This window comes from Coniophora puteana (genome assembly GCF_000271625.1).
Source record: "Coniophora puteana RWD-64-598 SS2 unplaced genomic scaffold CONPUscaffold_7, whole genome shotgun sequence".
Lineage (NCBI taxonomy): Eukaryota > Fungi > Basidiomycota > Agaricomycetes > Boletales > Coniophoraceae > Coniophora > Coniophora puteana.
Genome location: NW_006913059.1, coordinates 2,220,160 through 2,235,220, shown reverse-complemented (window position 1 = coordinate 2,235,220; position 15,061 = coordinate 2,220,160). Strand labels below are relative to the sequence as shown.

Sequence of the window (15,061 nt, the reverse complement as noted above, 5' to 3'; positions counted from 1 at the left end):
TTCCCCTCGCTGCCAACCTTCTCCCCGTCATGATGCACCACCCTCTCGCCGCCTGTCGTCTCCCCGTCACAATTCGGACATCAGCACCAAGGCCTCTGACAAGGACAGACTGCCTACCAAGGCAACAGACGTGCATCCCGGCCCTCAAACACGGTCCCCATACCCTCTCGTGCGTTTCTTCTGTCGTGTTTCCGAGTCTAACACGCCCACTTCTGTAGCTTGTCACTCATATCATGATACTTATTTGCCGCTCTCTTATTCAACGCGCTTTCTTCAAGGTAATTTCTTGAGCCCCTGTTCTCGTCCACTCGAGTTGTATGTGTTCTTGACCATCTGCATGCTTCATGTACTCTCTCGTGTTGTCAACAATTATGTTAATTTTTGTCATGTACTATTGCTGCTGTACATTAGTCCGGCTCATGTATGTTATAACAATGGAAAATTACAAGTGTGCTATAATTATAAATTGGCTTGTAAGAGATGTGATTGCTATAGTCCACTGCACTCATGACCTGGCCTTGCATCGTAAACAGCGCCTGTACAGCCTATAAGGGTCACAGTGCCTGTAAGCAGACTCAGCCTTGTAACCCTACCCGGATGCTGACACGCTCGAATCGGCTTCTGTCAAATCCTCCTCGTCTTGTCAAAGTTGAAGCTGCTTTGTTTGACTTGCGAGGTACCCTAAGTCGCTTCGACCACTGTGCTCCCTGTAAGCGATTGTGGGCCTTATTGCTTGCATGTAAGTCCACTGCACTTTTAGTGATGAAGATGTTGTGCTCACCCCTCTGACCCCACTATGTATCAAACACTTTGCACTCATTGGTGCCTTGCCGGTTTATACAGTACTCAGCATGGTTGAGTTCCCACAGTCTCGCTGATTGAGTTCTGGGGGCTCTGGGCTCCGCATGGCCCCTGCCATGGACAATGAGCCTGATGTGATCTCCAATCCTCTGCGAGACCTGGATAGAAGGAATCCCTTGAAAACTTAATTAGCTGGGGTGTTTAACATACAGCAATGGTAGCATAGGCTATCAGAATACTTTGAATAGGATTTATTTAATATTTTCTAGTAATTTAATCATATTTATGCCTATTTTACGGTATGTCCCCCCTGTTAAGTTCGTGGCTTCAATTATGGGGTGGACTGTCCCCCCACATTAGGTTCGGTTCGTGGGGAGGGGGGGACAGGGGACCGAACCTAAGGTCGAAAAAGTACAGTAGGTATTAGAAAAAGTAGTGGTATCTAAGTATTTGATGGACGCGTGTTAGTAAAGCAGCGAAGTCGCAACATGGCTAAAATTTCAGGTATTAAATTTGTATGCTATATCGGCCATAAGCGCAAACAGCGATACCGGCCGTTGGCGCATCAGCCCGCCTGTCAATCAGATGTCCGTGCAAATCGTCACGAGCGCCTCAATTAGACTTCGAGTCGGTGTGCCCTGTGCGTGCGAGCCCGACTCGCTTGTTATCCGTATCATAGACCGAGTAGTACCGCTCCCTGCATCGTCCACCACGCCAATTTGTCAGCGGACACCTTTCGAGAACAGCATGAGGCGATAATACTCACAAGAACGCATATCCGTTGATAAAGTCTAGCCCATCGCCCGAAGACGAGCCAAGATCGCCCACCATCAGGTAAATGGCATCTGTCGAGCCTCCGATCTCCGCATTCAGAGACCTAGGGAAAATCTGGGCGTTGGGCGTAAGCGGGAACGTCGCACCGCCAATATTGAAGTTGAGGTCCTTCAAGTTCTCGTACTGCCCTAGCGTGATGCGGAGGAGGCCAGTAACGTTGTCCGTGACAGCACCCGTGGCTTGTTGATACCGCTCAAAAGCATCTGCGCAAAACGAAGATGGTCAGCCATACCAATCGCCTGATCAAGAGGAAAATGCAAGTACCAGTCGCGATGAGCACGAGAGTAGAGCCAGTATCGACGATACCGGCAGTCGAGCTGAGGATACTCGTCGAGTCGCCGTACGTGATGCTCTGATCGATCCCCCAGAACTCGTTCGCAGGCGACGTGGTCGTGATCGGGACGTACATGACGTCGCCGTCGATCGCCTCCGTATCCACAGCCCCAAAGTCCAGCTTGCCCTCGCCCTCCAATATGCCCACAGGCTTGAATTGGACGCCAAGCACGCTGCTTTGGATCGAGCCCTGCGAGTACAGGTTATCGACCACAGTCGGGATAGTCGCAGAGTCGTCTGGGGAGAGCGTGCCCTTGGTGAGGTCCACGGGCCCAATCCCAAGAATACCATCGGCGCCATCAAAACCGGAAGAACTACTCGCAACACCAATGGACTGGCTCTTTATTGTGAGGCTGCCGAGCGTCACATCGTCGGTGTATTCTTGCCCAGAAAACGAACCGCTTCCGTACGTCACACTCTAAATTCCACCCAAAATAACCTATCAGTCCCGACCCGCAGGCGAAGAAATGAATCAAGCAAGAACTCACGACTTTATCGCTGGTAGCATGAGACGTACTCGTCTGAACGTAAACCCCGTTAACCCCAACCCAGGTGTTCGAGCTCCCAGTATCAACGATGAGTTTATCTACAGATGGACAAGGCACATCAGTTGACCGAGTTGTGCAGTATCCCGCGACTCCTCGAGCGACTTACACTGCGTAGGAGGGCTGCCGACGCCCACGCTCGCCGTGTAGGTGGTACCGGTGTTGGACACGCCTAGTGACGCATCACGTTTGCCATTGCCAGACTTGGCGGCCATCGCGAATGCCTGTGCACGCGCACGATCGACATCCGCGATGGTCTGTCCCACAGGAATGTTGAGGAGCCTATTGATGGCGAGCGACGGCGACGAAGTACTGTGAGAGCGAGCGTGGGGCTGTGGTTGGACTGGCGAGGCGAACGCCGTTGCGGCGAGAACGCAGAGGGAGAGGAGGGCTTTGGAAGGAAACATGGTAAAGAGCGAGTGGTGGGAAGTCTGCAGGCAAAAGTCAACTAGGCTGTGGATCGCAGACGGAAAATTGCCTCCCTTTATACCTCCAGTCGAAGACGCTATGCTCCGACGTCGGCGATTTTTGTTTTATTACATCACGAGAGGTGTCGTGCAGCGCGCATATGGGCGCGTGCAGTCTTGGCAGACATTATGTGATCGAAACCACTTGAGCCCTGAGGGCTGCTGACTGCTATTCGGCTGAACATGGATGGAAGCGAACAAGACATTTATTTGACATACCACTTGTCTCCGTGAGCAAATATCGAGAACCCTGGGCATTATGAAATCAGAAACGCGTTCAGAAGGCCATTGAATGAAAAGTCTTGTACTCGCCTTCGAACTGCGAACACACGCCTAGAGCAGCGGTAGCTTATGAACAGCCGAGCGTCATCATGGGGAAGACGAAAGCCGCATTAGCCGCCAGCTCAAATGTTAAACTCGACGCGTCGTCGGATCGGAACCCCGCGTTAAACGTCATAGGGGCTATTAAGGCTCGTGCCCTTCGGCGCCTCCTCCGCATACACCTCAAACAGGCTCGGAGGCCCAACCGCCTAACAGTGTTGACTGTCGACGAGATACCCGGATGTTCCCCGCAGCTCACGGTGTCCAGCATGCTTCGCCGTTGACGACGTTTCGCCGCTTGAATAAGGCAGCAAAAGATCCCCAGCCAAGCCAAGCTGACCTCTTGCATGACGTGCAGACCCGTCCCGCGTACTTGAGCAGTGCGTTACAACCAACCAACAACTCAACGACGTGAGACGAGCCTAGAACACTGCAGCATCGTCACCAGACTAGCTCGTACCACCAGCTCCATCCTTTACGAGCGGACGGCGGAGCGGCTGGCTGATCATGCTTCGTCGTCTACCAAATCTTCTTTGAAAATGGGTACACACTCATCGAGGATCATGAGAATGTTTGAGCTGCGGAGGAGACGGTGTTGACTGTGCAAGAGCAGAGAGAAACGGCTTGTCGGACGACCCATAACCCCGGCAGAAGTAAGCGCCCGGATCGATGTAGAATACTCGACATTTTGATAATGCCAGTTTGCGGCGTCGCGAGCGGGGTGAGATACGAGGTGATCTACTTGGTCTGAGAAGGGATGGGGTTGTGGGGAATCCAGAGGTGCGTCGCTAATGAGGGGTCAGAGAGGCCAAGAACGAATTGAAATGGGTGTGTATAATGTCATCAAGACATCGGAGGGCGTCCCGAGTTCACTCTCTGTAGACGTTGGGGCCGATCGAGGACTTGGTTAGAATCAGAGTTCCTTCAAACCCGAACGTTGCAAACATCCAAGAAAGTCTGGGGCCATGAGCGTGCGGGGAGCCGTACGGGGTTCAGGGTCGCCCTTTCGCTCGGGCATCTAATCTTATCATCGCACCCAAAGGCAACTACAGTCAACTCCCTCTTAACCCATAGCCCTCCAATCCCATACTCCCTGCTAACCCATGGGTTTTGCTACCCATCGTGTTTTGTCCCACCCAAATGAGTTCCGAAACCCATAACTTCCTGATATCCCATACCCCATGGGCTTGAGTGCCAAAAAACCCATACATTCGGTACTTTTAGCAGCAATAACTATCCCCAAAAGACATACATTTCAGATCATTAGGGGAAATTTTGGTTGTGTTGTCGAAAAACTTTATGAAAGTGTACTAAAGACCATGTGAAATGGCCAATATGACCGAGGTTTACTATATTTTTGACGTGTTTGCTTCCATGTATTCGGCCAGGCATCCGAACTTGCACCAAGACTCAGGGGTTTGAAGCGGTATGTGATTGCATGGTACCTCGACAGCTTATGAATGATCCAAGCACTCAAAATTGTGATGTTTTCCTGGTTGTCGGCGTGTCAGCTTCGGGCAGAGCTATCAAAGAGAATGTCAACATCGAAGATTAATAGTTGTGCTTCTCCTAAGGCTGCTCATCTACATGATCAGGTTACTATTGCCTTTTCCAAATATATTTATTTTCTCCGTATTTTCTGCATCTATTTTTAGTACATTCTCCAAACCCATACTCCCCGTTAACCCATACCTGTGGGTGTCCACGAAGGGGTATGGGTTAAGAGGGAGTTGACTGTATACACGCACCTCAAACTGTCGGTCCCCGCAAACGGCGTTGAACGGCACGAGTAAAGCGCCGATGGGCGCTACACGCAAGAAGCCAATCACCCCATCATCTGGGACAATTAAGCAGTTACCAGCATCGGACGACGGAAGCCTCCGACCCGCGTGTTCTGCCAGAGGTCCAAGACAAAGATACAGCCCCTAGAAGCAGTGACAGTAGAGATGGTCTCGAAGGGCGGGTTCATTTCACCCCAGCTAGGCTTGATGGGATGAAAGAGATTGACAGTGCACAGGAATGATTGCGAGTAACCACCGCGCTATTGATAGCCTCGAGCAGCTCGCAGCCCTCGAGACCTGGCCCGTCGTGCGTGCACTACGAAAAATGCAGAATCGAGGGTGTGCACATTGCAAGTGAATAGACAGCCACGAGTTGGTGTCAGAAATATATGTCGCACTGCACGTTTTCGTTTGTTTGTGCGATCGATGGCCCCTCAATTGCGCGGCGCGTCGAGAGATTGACGCCCAAGTCCGAGCAGTCGGCTACCAACGAGCCCACCGCCCTCGCCACAATAAATACCTCCACCCTCCCCATCGCTCCTTCATCCACATACCCCACCCACCCAACGATGAACCCACAACGGCACTCGTTCACCGCGCTCAACTCGACCTTCATCGTCGACTCCGAGTACGGCTTCGTCAAGGAACTCGGCCAGGGCGCGTACGGCTGCGTCGTCGCTGCCAAGCACCGCCGCTCCGGCGAAGGCTGCGCGATCAAGAAGATCACCAACATCAACACAAAGGTCCGTTCCCTCCTTCCTACCCGTGTCGCCGGATGCTCATCTGTACGCCGCAGAGGATCCTGACGAAGCGGTGTCTGCGCGAGATCAGGTGCGTTGGCCGTCGAGCACGCGGGATGGGTAACTGACGTCCGTCGACAGACTCCTCCATCACTTCCGGGGCCACAAGAACGTGCGTGCACTGGCTCAGTCGGTCGCGCGCTGCTAACATTGGATGGACGCAGATAACATGCCTGTACGATATGGACATTGTCTTCCAGCCCAACGGCAACTTTGACGAGGTCTACCTCTACGTACGCAGCACTCCCCTCCTATTCCACAGGCACTAACAAGACGCTACAGGAAGAGCTCATGGAAGCCGATCTGCACGCCATCGTACGTTCCCTACTTTCCCCACCCGCCCACCCTAACCCCCGCACAGATCCGCTCCGGCCAGCCGCTCACCGACGCGCACTTCCAGTCCTTCCTCTACCAGACGCTCTGCGGGCTCAAATACATCCACTCCTCCAACGTCCTCCACCGCGACCTCAAACCCGGCAACCTGCTCGTCAACGCCGACTGCGAGCTCAAGATCTGCGACTTTGGCCTCGCGCGCGGCTACTCGCCCGGCGGCGGCGCGTCCGCGAGCGCGGGCAACCAGGGGTTCATGACCGAGTACGTCGCGACGCGGTGGTACCGCGCGCCGGAGATCATGCTCAGCTTCGCCAACTACACGACCGCGATCGACGTGTGGAGCATCGGCTGCATTCTCGCTGAGCTGCTCGGCGGAAAGCCGATATTCAAGGGCCGCGAGTGTGTACTATCATCATCTCATAGAATCCTCGCGCTCACAAGCACATAGCTACGTCGACCAGCTGAACCAGATCCTGCACTACCTCGGCACGCCCTCGGAAGACACCCTGCGCCGCGTCGGGTCTCCCCGGGCACAGGACTACATCCGCTCGCTGCCGATCAAGCCGCGGGTGCCGTTCAGCACGCTATACCCGAACGCGAACCCGCTCGCGATCGACCTGCTCGGGCAGATGCTGTGCTTTGACCCCGCGCGGCGGATCTCGTGCGAGCAGGCGCTGAACCACCCGTATCTGCAGGTCTGGCACGATCCCGCGGACGAGCCCGTCTGCGAGCAGGTGCGCATCGCATAGTGTGTGCAGTGTTGATGTTGACAGTGCTGCAGAAATTCGACTTTTCGTTCGAGGAAGAGGACAGCATCGACGGGATGAAGAAGCTGATCGTCGAGGAGGTGCGGGACTTCCGGGCCGAGGTGCGGCACCAGGCGCGCGGGGGCAGCCAGATGCGCAGGCAGGATTCGTACGTCTCTCTTTGCTCGCATCGTGTGGGTGAACCACCATCTTATTTTCGTGCGCCACCAGGCTTCCGATTCCGACAAGGGACGACATCCTCGCGTCGCCGGTGCAGGAGTACGGCCCGCACCACGGTGCGACGTCGGGATACACGCAGCAGAACCCTAATGGGCACGCGCGGGCGGCGAGCCCTGTGATGGACGACCCGTCCAAGGAGCTCGAGCGGGAGCTGGCGGGGACGCACTTGGGGAGGCGGTGAATGTCGAAGCGTGTACACATGTAGGCTGGATGTATTGATAGCGATGTCTTGATACCGTGTCGGAGTGTTGCATATACGCAGCGTTTGTGTTTCTGGAATGGGCGGGGGCGAGTGGATATGGGCGTGCGTCGATCTGCGGTGGGTCATGTGTGGGATGTGCGCGGCATGCATTCGGTGGTGGTGGGTTCTAGCTGACCACGGGGCGAGGCGAAGTTGGGCATGGGGAAGGTGTCGAGGGCGAGACACGTTCTACAGCACGCGGCCGACGTGGTCGGGGTAGCTGTCAGGAAGAAGCTAGATGTCAAGGTACGTCGAGGCGTTGGCGTTGGCTGTTCTGAATGAGATAGGCAGGCGCAGAGCAGAGAATGGTGGCGCCGGGTGCGGACCGGGTGATACATAGAGACGGATTCACGCGCTGGGTAAACGTAGAACGAGTGAAGGTGCCACTCTGGTGCCAGGAGATGGGAGATGGGCGAGTGATAGGGCGAGACGAGAGTTTGGCCCGGGTAGTTGGCTCGGAGGCCCAGTGGTGCTTGCATGTCCCATGTCGTCTCGGGGGAAGTTGCAAGTGTCAGTTGGACGGCGGGGGCTCAAATCGGAGTCGTGAAGTCTGGGTTGGAAGTAGGGTTGTTCGTTGGATGGTTGTGGGTGGTTGGCGGAGGCAAGGGAGTGTTGTGGATTGTTGTATTATTCTAAAGAGGGAGTGTATTCAAATCAATCATGGCCTGGACTCTCCTCTATCTTTTACACTCAACTCAGATGCAGCAGCAGAGCGAGTCCAGGCCGGGCTGTGACAGGAGATGCCGAATTTGTCGCTCGATAGGGCAAGAAAGTGGAGAGATAATTACTACATACATCTACTCCGCTCCACCCCACCCCACCGACCGACAGCCCACCTTTCTTCTTCTCAGCACACCACCACCAACGGGGAGAAAAGGAAAACAGAAGATCGATCTTGCCCGTTGCCCATAACCCCACTTTTACAGTCACTATGGACGCCGACGCCGACTACGCCATGGCCGACCCCGATCCCCCCGCCCAGCTCACCCGCGAGCCCGACACCGCTTTTGCTGTCCCATACCACACCCCCTATCTCGCACCCCTCCAGTACCCCGCCTGGGGCTACTCTCACATTCCAGAGCTCACTGTCAGTACCCTCTTTTCTACCCCGCCACCCCCGCTCACAGTCTCCGCCACAGACGATGCCAACGGAGATGCACCCAGACGACGTCGCCCTCCACCACGCCCTCCTTGCAGACGTCAATCACCACCACGCCACTTCCCCCCACGCCAAAGCCGTCGATCGCGATCGCGCTCTCAGAAGACTCGCCCTCGCATGGGAGGACCATTTTCTCGCCAGATACCCCGTTCCCTTCTTCCAGATGCGCGTAGCCGATGTCAGAGCCGTCGGCGGCTCCCTCTCCACCGCCCTGCCACTCTACGAGGAGGTCAGTACCCTATAATGGCGCATATACGCACCCTAACAAGTCGTCTGCAGGTCCTCCACGCCAACCTCGCCTTCGACAGATCCGACCTCGTCCGTTTCATCTCCATCATCCGCAACCAAGCGCAAGGCGACGCCGAAGAACAAGGTACGCTTTCCTTCCTCCCGCTCCTCCTCCGCCTCTTCGCACCACTCTACCCCACCCTCACCACAACTGGCATCTCACCTCAACCTCAACCTCAATCGCAATCGCAATCGCCCCTCCCGCTCGCATCGCTACTGCCCACTGCAGCCCGCCGCTCCGAGTCCCTCACATTCTTCCAGTCGTGGAAAACTGCACGCGACATCGAAAAGCCCTTTGGCTGGCCGATGCTCCCGCCCGACGCTGCAGAGCTTCGCCAGCAGTGGGCCGAAGCAGGCGACGGCGTCCACCAGGCGTTCAGGACCTATGCCGCAGTGCAGGGCGCACATCTCGAGGGCCTGTTCATATTGACACCACAGGTCTGTCCTTACCTTGATGATCTGGATAGCGGTGCTGACGGAATGCGGGGACAGTCGACGATGAGCGTGTGCAGGGACGGAGTGCATCCCGCCAGGATCGTGTGCGAGCCGGAGAGCGAGATGCACGACGAGTGGGCGATCGCGGATGCGCTGCAGGACATGGAAAACGTGAGTCTTTGGTCGTCCTGGTTTCCTCATACACTAATGCACTTTTCTGATCCCCGAACAACAGACATACGCAGCCCTCCTTCCCTTTTCCGAACACGCCGAGCTGCTCGAACAGCTCACCCCCGCGCTCATACGCAAAGCCCACGCCACCCTCATGCGCTCCTCCAAAGTCCGCCTCGGCCCGCCCCTCCCGCCGCCCCTTCCTTTCTTTGCCGGCGCGTCCGCGTCCTCGGGCAGCCATGGACCAGGCAGCCAGTTCCACAATGGTTCCTCTGGATCCGGCTCGGGATCTGGGTCGTCGGGGTCGTCCGGCGCAGCATCAAGTCACAATGGAAGAACGCACGCGGTGTCTGCGCCGCCGCCGCCCCAGGTGCAGTCGCAGAACGGGAGACGGGGTGCTGCGATCCATTCGCCCGCGCCGGGAGCTGGGGCAGGGGCAGGTGTAGGAGCAGGCCAAAGCGGCAGGCAGACCCAGACGATCACCGTGCCCATCGCGGAGCTCTCGGACGTGCTCAACCACACCGCGCCGAGCGCGAGCGGCACCGTCACGGGCACGAGCATCGCGCGCCCGCGGAGCGTCGACGGTGTTCCCGGCGTCGCCGCCGGTGTCAGCGTAGGCGTCCCGCCGCGCCGGGTCGGATCGACATCGAGCCTCGCCACGCTCGGGAGCACCGCCAACGTCAGCGTCAACGTCAGCGTCAACGGTTCTGGTCCCGGAGGCGGGTCTAGGCTCGCTATAGCGGCGGACGGCGGAGAGCCCGACGGCGACGTCGTCGTACATGGGAATGCAAACAGGAACGGAAACGGGAGTGGTGGCGCGGGAACGGCGAGCGCGGTGCACTACTCGAACGCGGGGGTCACGCGCGGGGTGACGCAGCGCACGGCGGTGGTGCGGAGTCAGCAGTATAATCTCGCGTTTTGTCCGGCCGGGGGCGTCGATCAGCAGCTGGAGTATATATGCAAGATGGGCCGGGTGAGTTTCTTCATTGCTCCTTGGTCGTTATTCGCGATGGGCTCCGTTGGCTGACCTCGGGCGGTGGGTGCTGTAGCAATACATCCGCAACTGGCGGAATCCGTTCTCGACCGCCGCGTGGATACACCTCACGATCGTGCGGTGCCACCCGTTTGACGTGCGTTCTCTAACCTTTCGCCCGTGTCCCTCCTGGAGTTGCTCACATGCCATGTCGTTCTTCAGGACGGAAACGGGCGGCTGGCACGGCTGCTGTGCTCGATCCCGCTCATCAAGCACGGCTTCCCGCCGCTCGCGCTCATGCCCGAGTTCAAGACGGCGTATTACGAGGGTATGAACCGGGTGCGTTGTCTCAAATAATCACACTCTTACTCGTACTCACACTCGTTCTCTCTCTCCGCTCTCCCGTCCCCTCCCTTCCTGTTTCTCAATTCGTCGACATCCGCACCGCAGGCCTGGGACGGCGACTTCAGCACGCTGATCGCGTGCTTCTTCGAGAGCATGCGCACCGCGCTCGTGCACGTCGAGCGCCTCGTCGACACGGACTACGACGTCGTCGGGCGGCGCGTCGCGATCAACGGCGTGCCCGTGTCTGTCGCCGAGCGCGACGGCGAGGACGTGGGCATGGTTGCGTCGTGAGCGCCGTCGTGGTGCGTGGGTCGTGTACGTGGTGCGTGCGGTTGTGTGTTGATATTGTGTGGGGTGGGCTGAGCTGACGGTGTGTCGATAGGCGGGCGGTTGTAAAAGCGGGTGTGTGCTGGTAAGACGGCCCCTGCATGCATCGTTGCGTGAACGTCTTACCGTTTCCCCCTAGGATACACTGTCTTTCGCGGGTCTTTCTGCAGACAACCCGGTGTACGTGAGGAGGTCTCGGGTGATGGATGGGGTGTGTAGAAGTAATCAAGGCTGGGCGGTGGCGATCTGCAAGAATCTGATGTGCGGTATGGACACTGATCTGCATACGTATGAATACCAATTGAATGCTGTGCTGTGTTTGTTTTTCGTCTTTCCCTCTCGTGTAGTTTTCAGTGCGTTTGTGGGCGATGCTTGGGCTCGGAAGGTTGACCATGGGTATTGGTCGTCAGCGTCCGTCAGTTGTACCGTGTGCATGGTGCTGACGAGCGCATTTCGGGCCCCCCGGACTTTCGCATTTATTGTTAGTTGCTAAAACGTCGTCGTCGTGTCGGATTTGCACATCCGACCACATAGACAGATATCTCCGGTGTATATATTTGAGTTTTGTAATCGTCAGGACTGGGATGGCTGCATGTTCGCGTTTCTGTTTTGGGCACGGGATGGAGGCTCGAGGAGTTCTCGTTGTTAAGGAGACGTACGTCCACACAAGAGACAAGACATACGAGATTTAAAGTAGATCGTAGATAAATGCAACTTCAAGCACTAATAGCCCCTAATATATTGAAGATCGGACACCTCCGTTCCCACGACGCGTCAACTTTACGTTTGAAATTTTGGAGTCTTACCACCACGCCCACACAGCGCTGAAGATGAGCAACTGTACTATGCTTCTTCAAGTTCTTGACCTTTCTGCGTGTACAAATCGACTGCCTTTTCAGCACCGTTGACATCCAATCGCAGTTTCCGATCGTACGGGATGACCCTGAAGTCACCGTGTGGCGGCGTTAACGTTATAGTGCGCCGTTTACATCATCTGCGGTTAATCTGCTCAACGTTCATCTATTGAGCCCAGGTACAGTACATGTGTCGATCAGGGTTGCTTACGCTTCCATTACTTTTCATTGACGAGCGTACTGGTGTCTCTGAGTGCACAAAAGACCAACGATCTCCGGAATGCGGCGGCGTCAACGGTGTACGGCTCGTTGCAGATATAGCCTCAGTGCTTTGTGGGTAGGTAGAATTTCGAGGCAACTAGTGAAAGCACGACGGTTTCATCCTGTCGCGCATTCAAGCGCCGGTTACGTAGATTCAAGATGTTGCATGTGTTCCGTGATACCCATGAATATCGGCATGGTGCTTCCTTCCTTGCCGTCGTTTAGGTTGTCCTCATCCCGCGATAGGAAATGGTCAAACATTCTGGTTTCACCCAAGTTTTACCACTCCAATATTGACTCACCAGAAGCAACGTCTATCGTCGTGGTTGAGCGAAACTGCGATAGCTGTGCTTCATGACTTTACGCCCCCGTTCGAACCAGCTGATTGTTTCGTAGGTATTTGAGACAATCATCTTATACGATTCCATTACTAATGACGGGCTCTCAACAGCTTCTACACTGCCGAACTTAACAACCTATTATGCGATTGCGGTTCCGAGCCCATGGCGCCGTCGATCATTGGTTGTACTCTCTCTGCTTTCCGCTATGGCCTACAGACGGGCTGTCCTTCTGAACGATCTATTCTCTTATTGACCTGCTCACAAGTGGCCGTCAATGAAAATCGGATGTCTTTGGCGCGCGACTTGCCTTTTTCCATCGCCCTTATTTACTCTATCGTCGTGAAACGTCTTGGCAACAACGTCTCTGTTTTAGACCCGTCGAAAAACTGACGCCTGAGTGACAGACGCCCAGCAATGCTTGCTCACTCCTCGGACATGGCTGGGCACCCGTTCACCTCCCTCCCTCCCGACTACATTTCCACTGTGACAAGCCAGGGGTACATCGTTTCACTCAAGCCAATCAGCCTGATCAAGAGCGAGGAAAAGAAACCTGCCATCTCGTACATGTTCGCCGAGCACGGCGGCGAGCGCTTCTTCCCCTGCCTCGTCTACGAGGGCACCCATCCTCCCCCCGCCGATCTCGGCATCCTCGGCGACATCTACGTCGACGTCGTGAGCGTGCTCGTATGGGGAAAAGTCAAGGCCCCCGAGCCCGACGGCACCCCCAAGAACGAAAAGTGGATCACCTGGCCCGGCCCCATGGCGCACGCGCAGGACATCGACATCAGCGAGGAGGCACAGGCCCAGTTCTCCGCACACAGCCTCATCAACCACCCGCTGCTCCCGCTCTCGTCGCGGCGCTGCCTCTGGGTCTGCGTCCAGTACGGCGTGGCGTGGCTCCCGCCCTGGCGCATCCACCAGCTCCGAACGAAGGCGCTCAAGGACCGGCCTCACTGGGAGCTCGCGCGCAACGGGCGCTGGCTCGTCGAAGAGTATATCAAGAGCAGAAATCATCTGTTTCCGGATCACGATCCGTTGATCGGTGGCCACCGCGACGTCGCTGGCGAAGGGAATGCTCAGCCGTTGGTAAGTACTTTTCAGTTCGCAAGTGTGAATACCGTCAACTTACAAGGAATTGTGCTCGGTCGTCGTTTAAACCGATGGCAACAGAAGCTCCAGCTGCCGGCCATGAACACGACCGTCCGGCTCCAGTGAAAACTCAACATCCCAAGAGGAAGCTGAGAATAGAAAAGGTCTGTGCCATTTTTCATCCATGATCTCCGAATATCCTCTCAACGAATTAATGCAGTGCACTGCCACCGAGCGCTCTGATTCAGCTCAGAAAAAGGCTCGCCCGAACGAAGGTCGACCTGACGCCCCGCCCAACAATGCCAGAACTTTTCCATCGGCACGCACACTCACAGCGGCCATTGCAGCGGCGGGGCGGCTGCAGGTGCTTACAGGAACGACCAGCATTCCGAATCCACCGGTTCGCGAAGGGCGCGGAGAGCTCTCGTATCAGCGGCCGCGGCGAGCGCTCCTGCCAGACACCAATATGAAGGTGCGTGTACAGATTTCCATCCTCTAAACTCCCTAGCTAAGCAGCTGCATCATTTTACAGGACACGCACAGGAACATCGCCAGAAAAGATGAGCTGCGAGTCGAGAGACAGAGCGGGCCGCGGACAATTCAACAGGATCAGACGCAGCCAGGACAGCAGGGTACGTCTCTTACGCCGGGAGCACGGGGTCAGTGTAAGCAAGGAAGTGAATCAGGAAGCCTTGGAACAGGATTGTCGAGCGGTGCGCCATGACGGTGTCTTTCTTTACTCGAGGTATTTTCTTGCCGGACGTTTGTTTAACTATCCTATTACCCGCGTAATTACCACGAAGCATTGACATAGTGTACCTATCACGTTAATTACATACACTGAGGCATAAGTTGCGTGAAGAGCCGCGCTGAATTTTGGGGACATCTTGTGGACCTGTTAATCTCTTTAGTGACGGCCTAGTACATTACGATATTCAACATTCAACTAGCTTTTTGACTAATGTAAGGATTGACCAACATTCAGTCATTCTAAACGACAATCACTACGGGGAGCTTATGTTGCTTTAAACACACCGCAGTGGCACTGGACATACTGAAACGCCTCCCCGTGGTATCCGCACATTATCTTGCCAACCCTGTTCATAAACGGGTGGCATATCTTGTCGTGGTACTTGGGTGCTGCATTGACGTTCAACTTGCGCCACAACAATCGGTTTTCCGACGTATCTTCGTTCGAGGGCAGAATCGCGTTTGAGTAGACAATCTTCGACGCACATATCGCACACTATGTTACTACGCCAACAGTCGCAGGACGGGGCCCGAAAAGGATATCATTGATAACAGGTAAAGCAATGTCCGAAGGATTCTAGGCGGCTTAGCCGGGAAATCCATAAGTCTACTCGACGGAACTGCAA

At 55.7% G+C, this 15,061-nt stretch overlaps 4 protein-coding genes across 4 annotated transcripts; 3 read left to right on the top strand and 1 right to left on the bottom strand.

The window, feature by feature from the left end:
• Nucleotides 1–1,413: 1,413 nt before the first annotated feature.
• CONPUDRAFT_57516 (aspartic proteinase) lies at nucleotides 1,414–2,728 on the bottom strand (the record flags this gene model as incomplete). Its single annotated transcript, XM_007770856.1, has 5 exons — nucleotides 1,414–1,498; nucleotides 1,568–1,838; nucleotides 1,900–2,386; nucleotides 2,457–2,554; nucleotides 2,623–2,728. 5 exons carry the CDS (start codon nucleotides 2,726–2,728, stop codon nucleotides 1,414–1,416), a joined length of 1,047 nt encoding a protein of 348 aa, XP_007769046.1.
• A 2,923-nt stretch (nucleotides 2,729–5,651) lies between these two features.
• On the top strand, nucleotides 5,652–7,320 carry CONPUDRAFT_57586 (Pkinase-domain-containing protein; the record flags this gene model as incomplete). Its single annotated transcript, XM_007770865.1, has 8 exons — nucleotides 5,652–5,825; nucleotides 5,879–5,913; nucleotides 5,964–5,994; nucleotides 6,047–6,115; nucleotides 6,165–6,197; nucleotides 6,244–6,614; nucleotides 6,664–6,949; nucleotides 6,997–7,320. The coding sequence occupies 8 exons, from the start codon at nucleotides 5,652–5,654 to the stop codon at nucleotides 7,318–7,320; spliced, it is 1,323 nt and encodes a 440-aa protein (XP_007769055.1).
• Nucleotides 7,321–10,348: 3,028 nt separating this feature from the next.
• On the top strand, nucleotides 10,349–11,104 carry CONPUDRAFT_56821 (uncharacterized protein; the record flags this gene model as incomplete). The annotated part of the gene is made up of 4 exons (XM_007770805.1): nucleotides 10,349–10,468; nucleotides 10,545–10,625; nucleotides 10,691–10,807; nucleotides 10,919–11,104. Coding segments are annotated over 4 exons (504 nt in total), but the record flags the coding sequence as incomplete, so codon positions are not given.
• Nucleotides 11,105–13,010: 1,906 nt separating this feature from the next.
• CONPUDRAFT_166221 (uncharacterized protein) lies at nucleotides 13,011–15,055 on the top strand (the record flags this gene model as incomplete). The annotated part of the gene is made up of 4 exons (XM_007771487.1): nucleotides 13,011–13,682; nucleotides 13,906–14,157; nucleotides 14,218–14,317; nucleotides 14,671–15,055. 4 exons carry the CDS (start codon nucleotides 13,011–13,013, stop codon nucleotides 14,712–14,714), a joined length of 1,068 nt encoding a protein of 355 aa, XP_007769677.1. The 3' UTR covers nucleotides 14,715–15,055.
• Nucleotides 15,056–15,061: the final 6 nt, after the last annotated feature.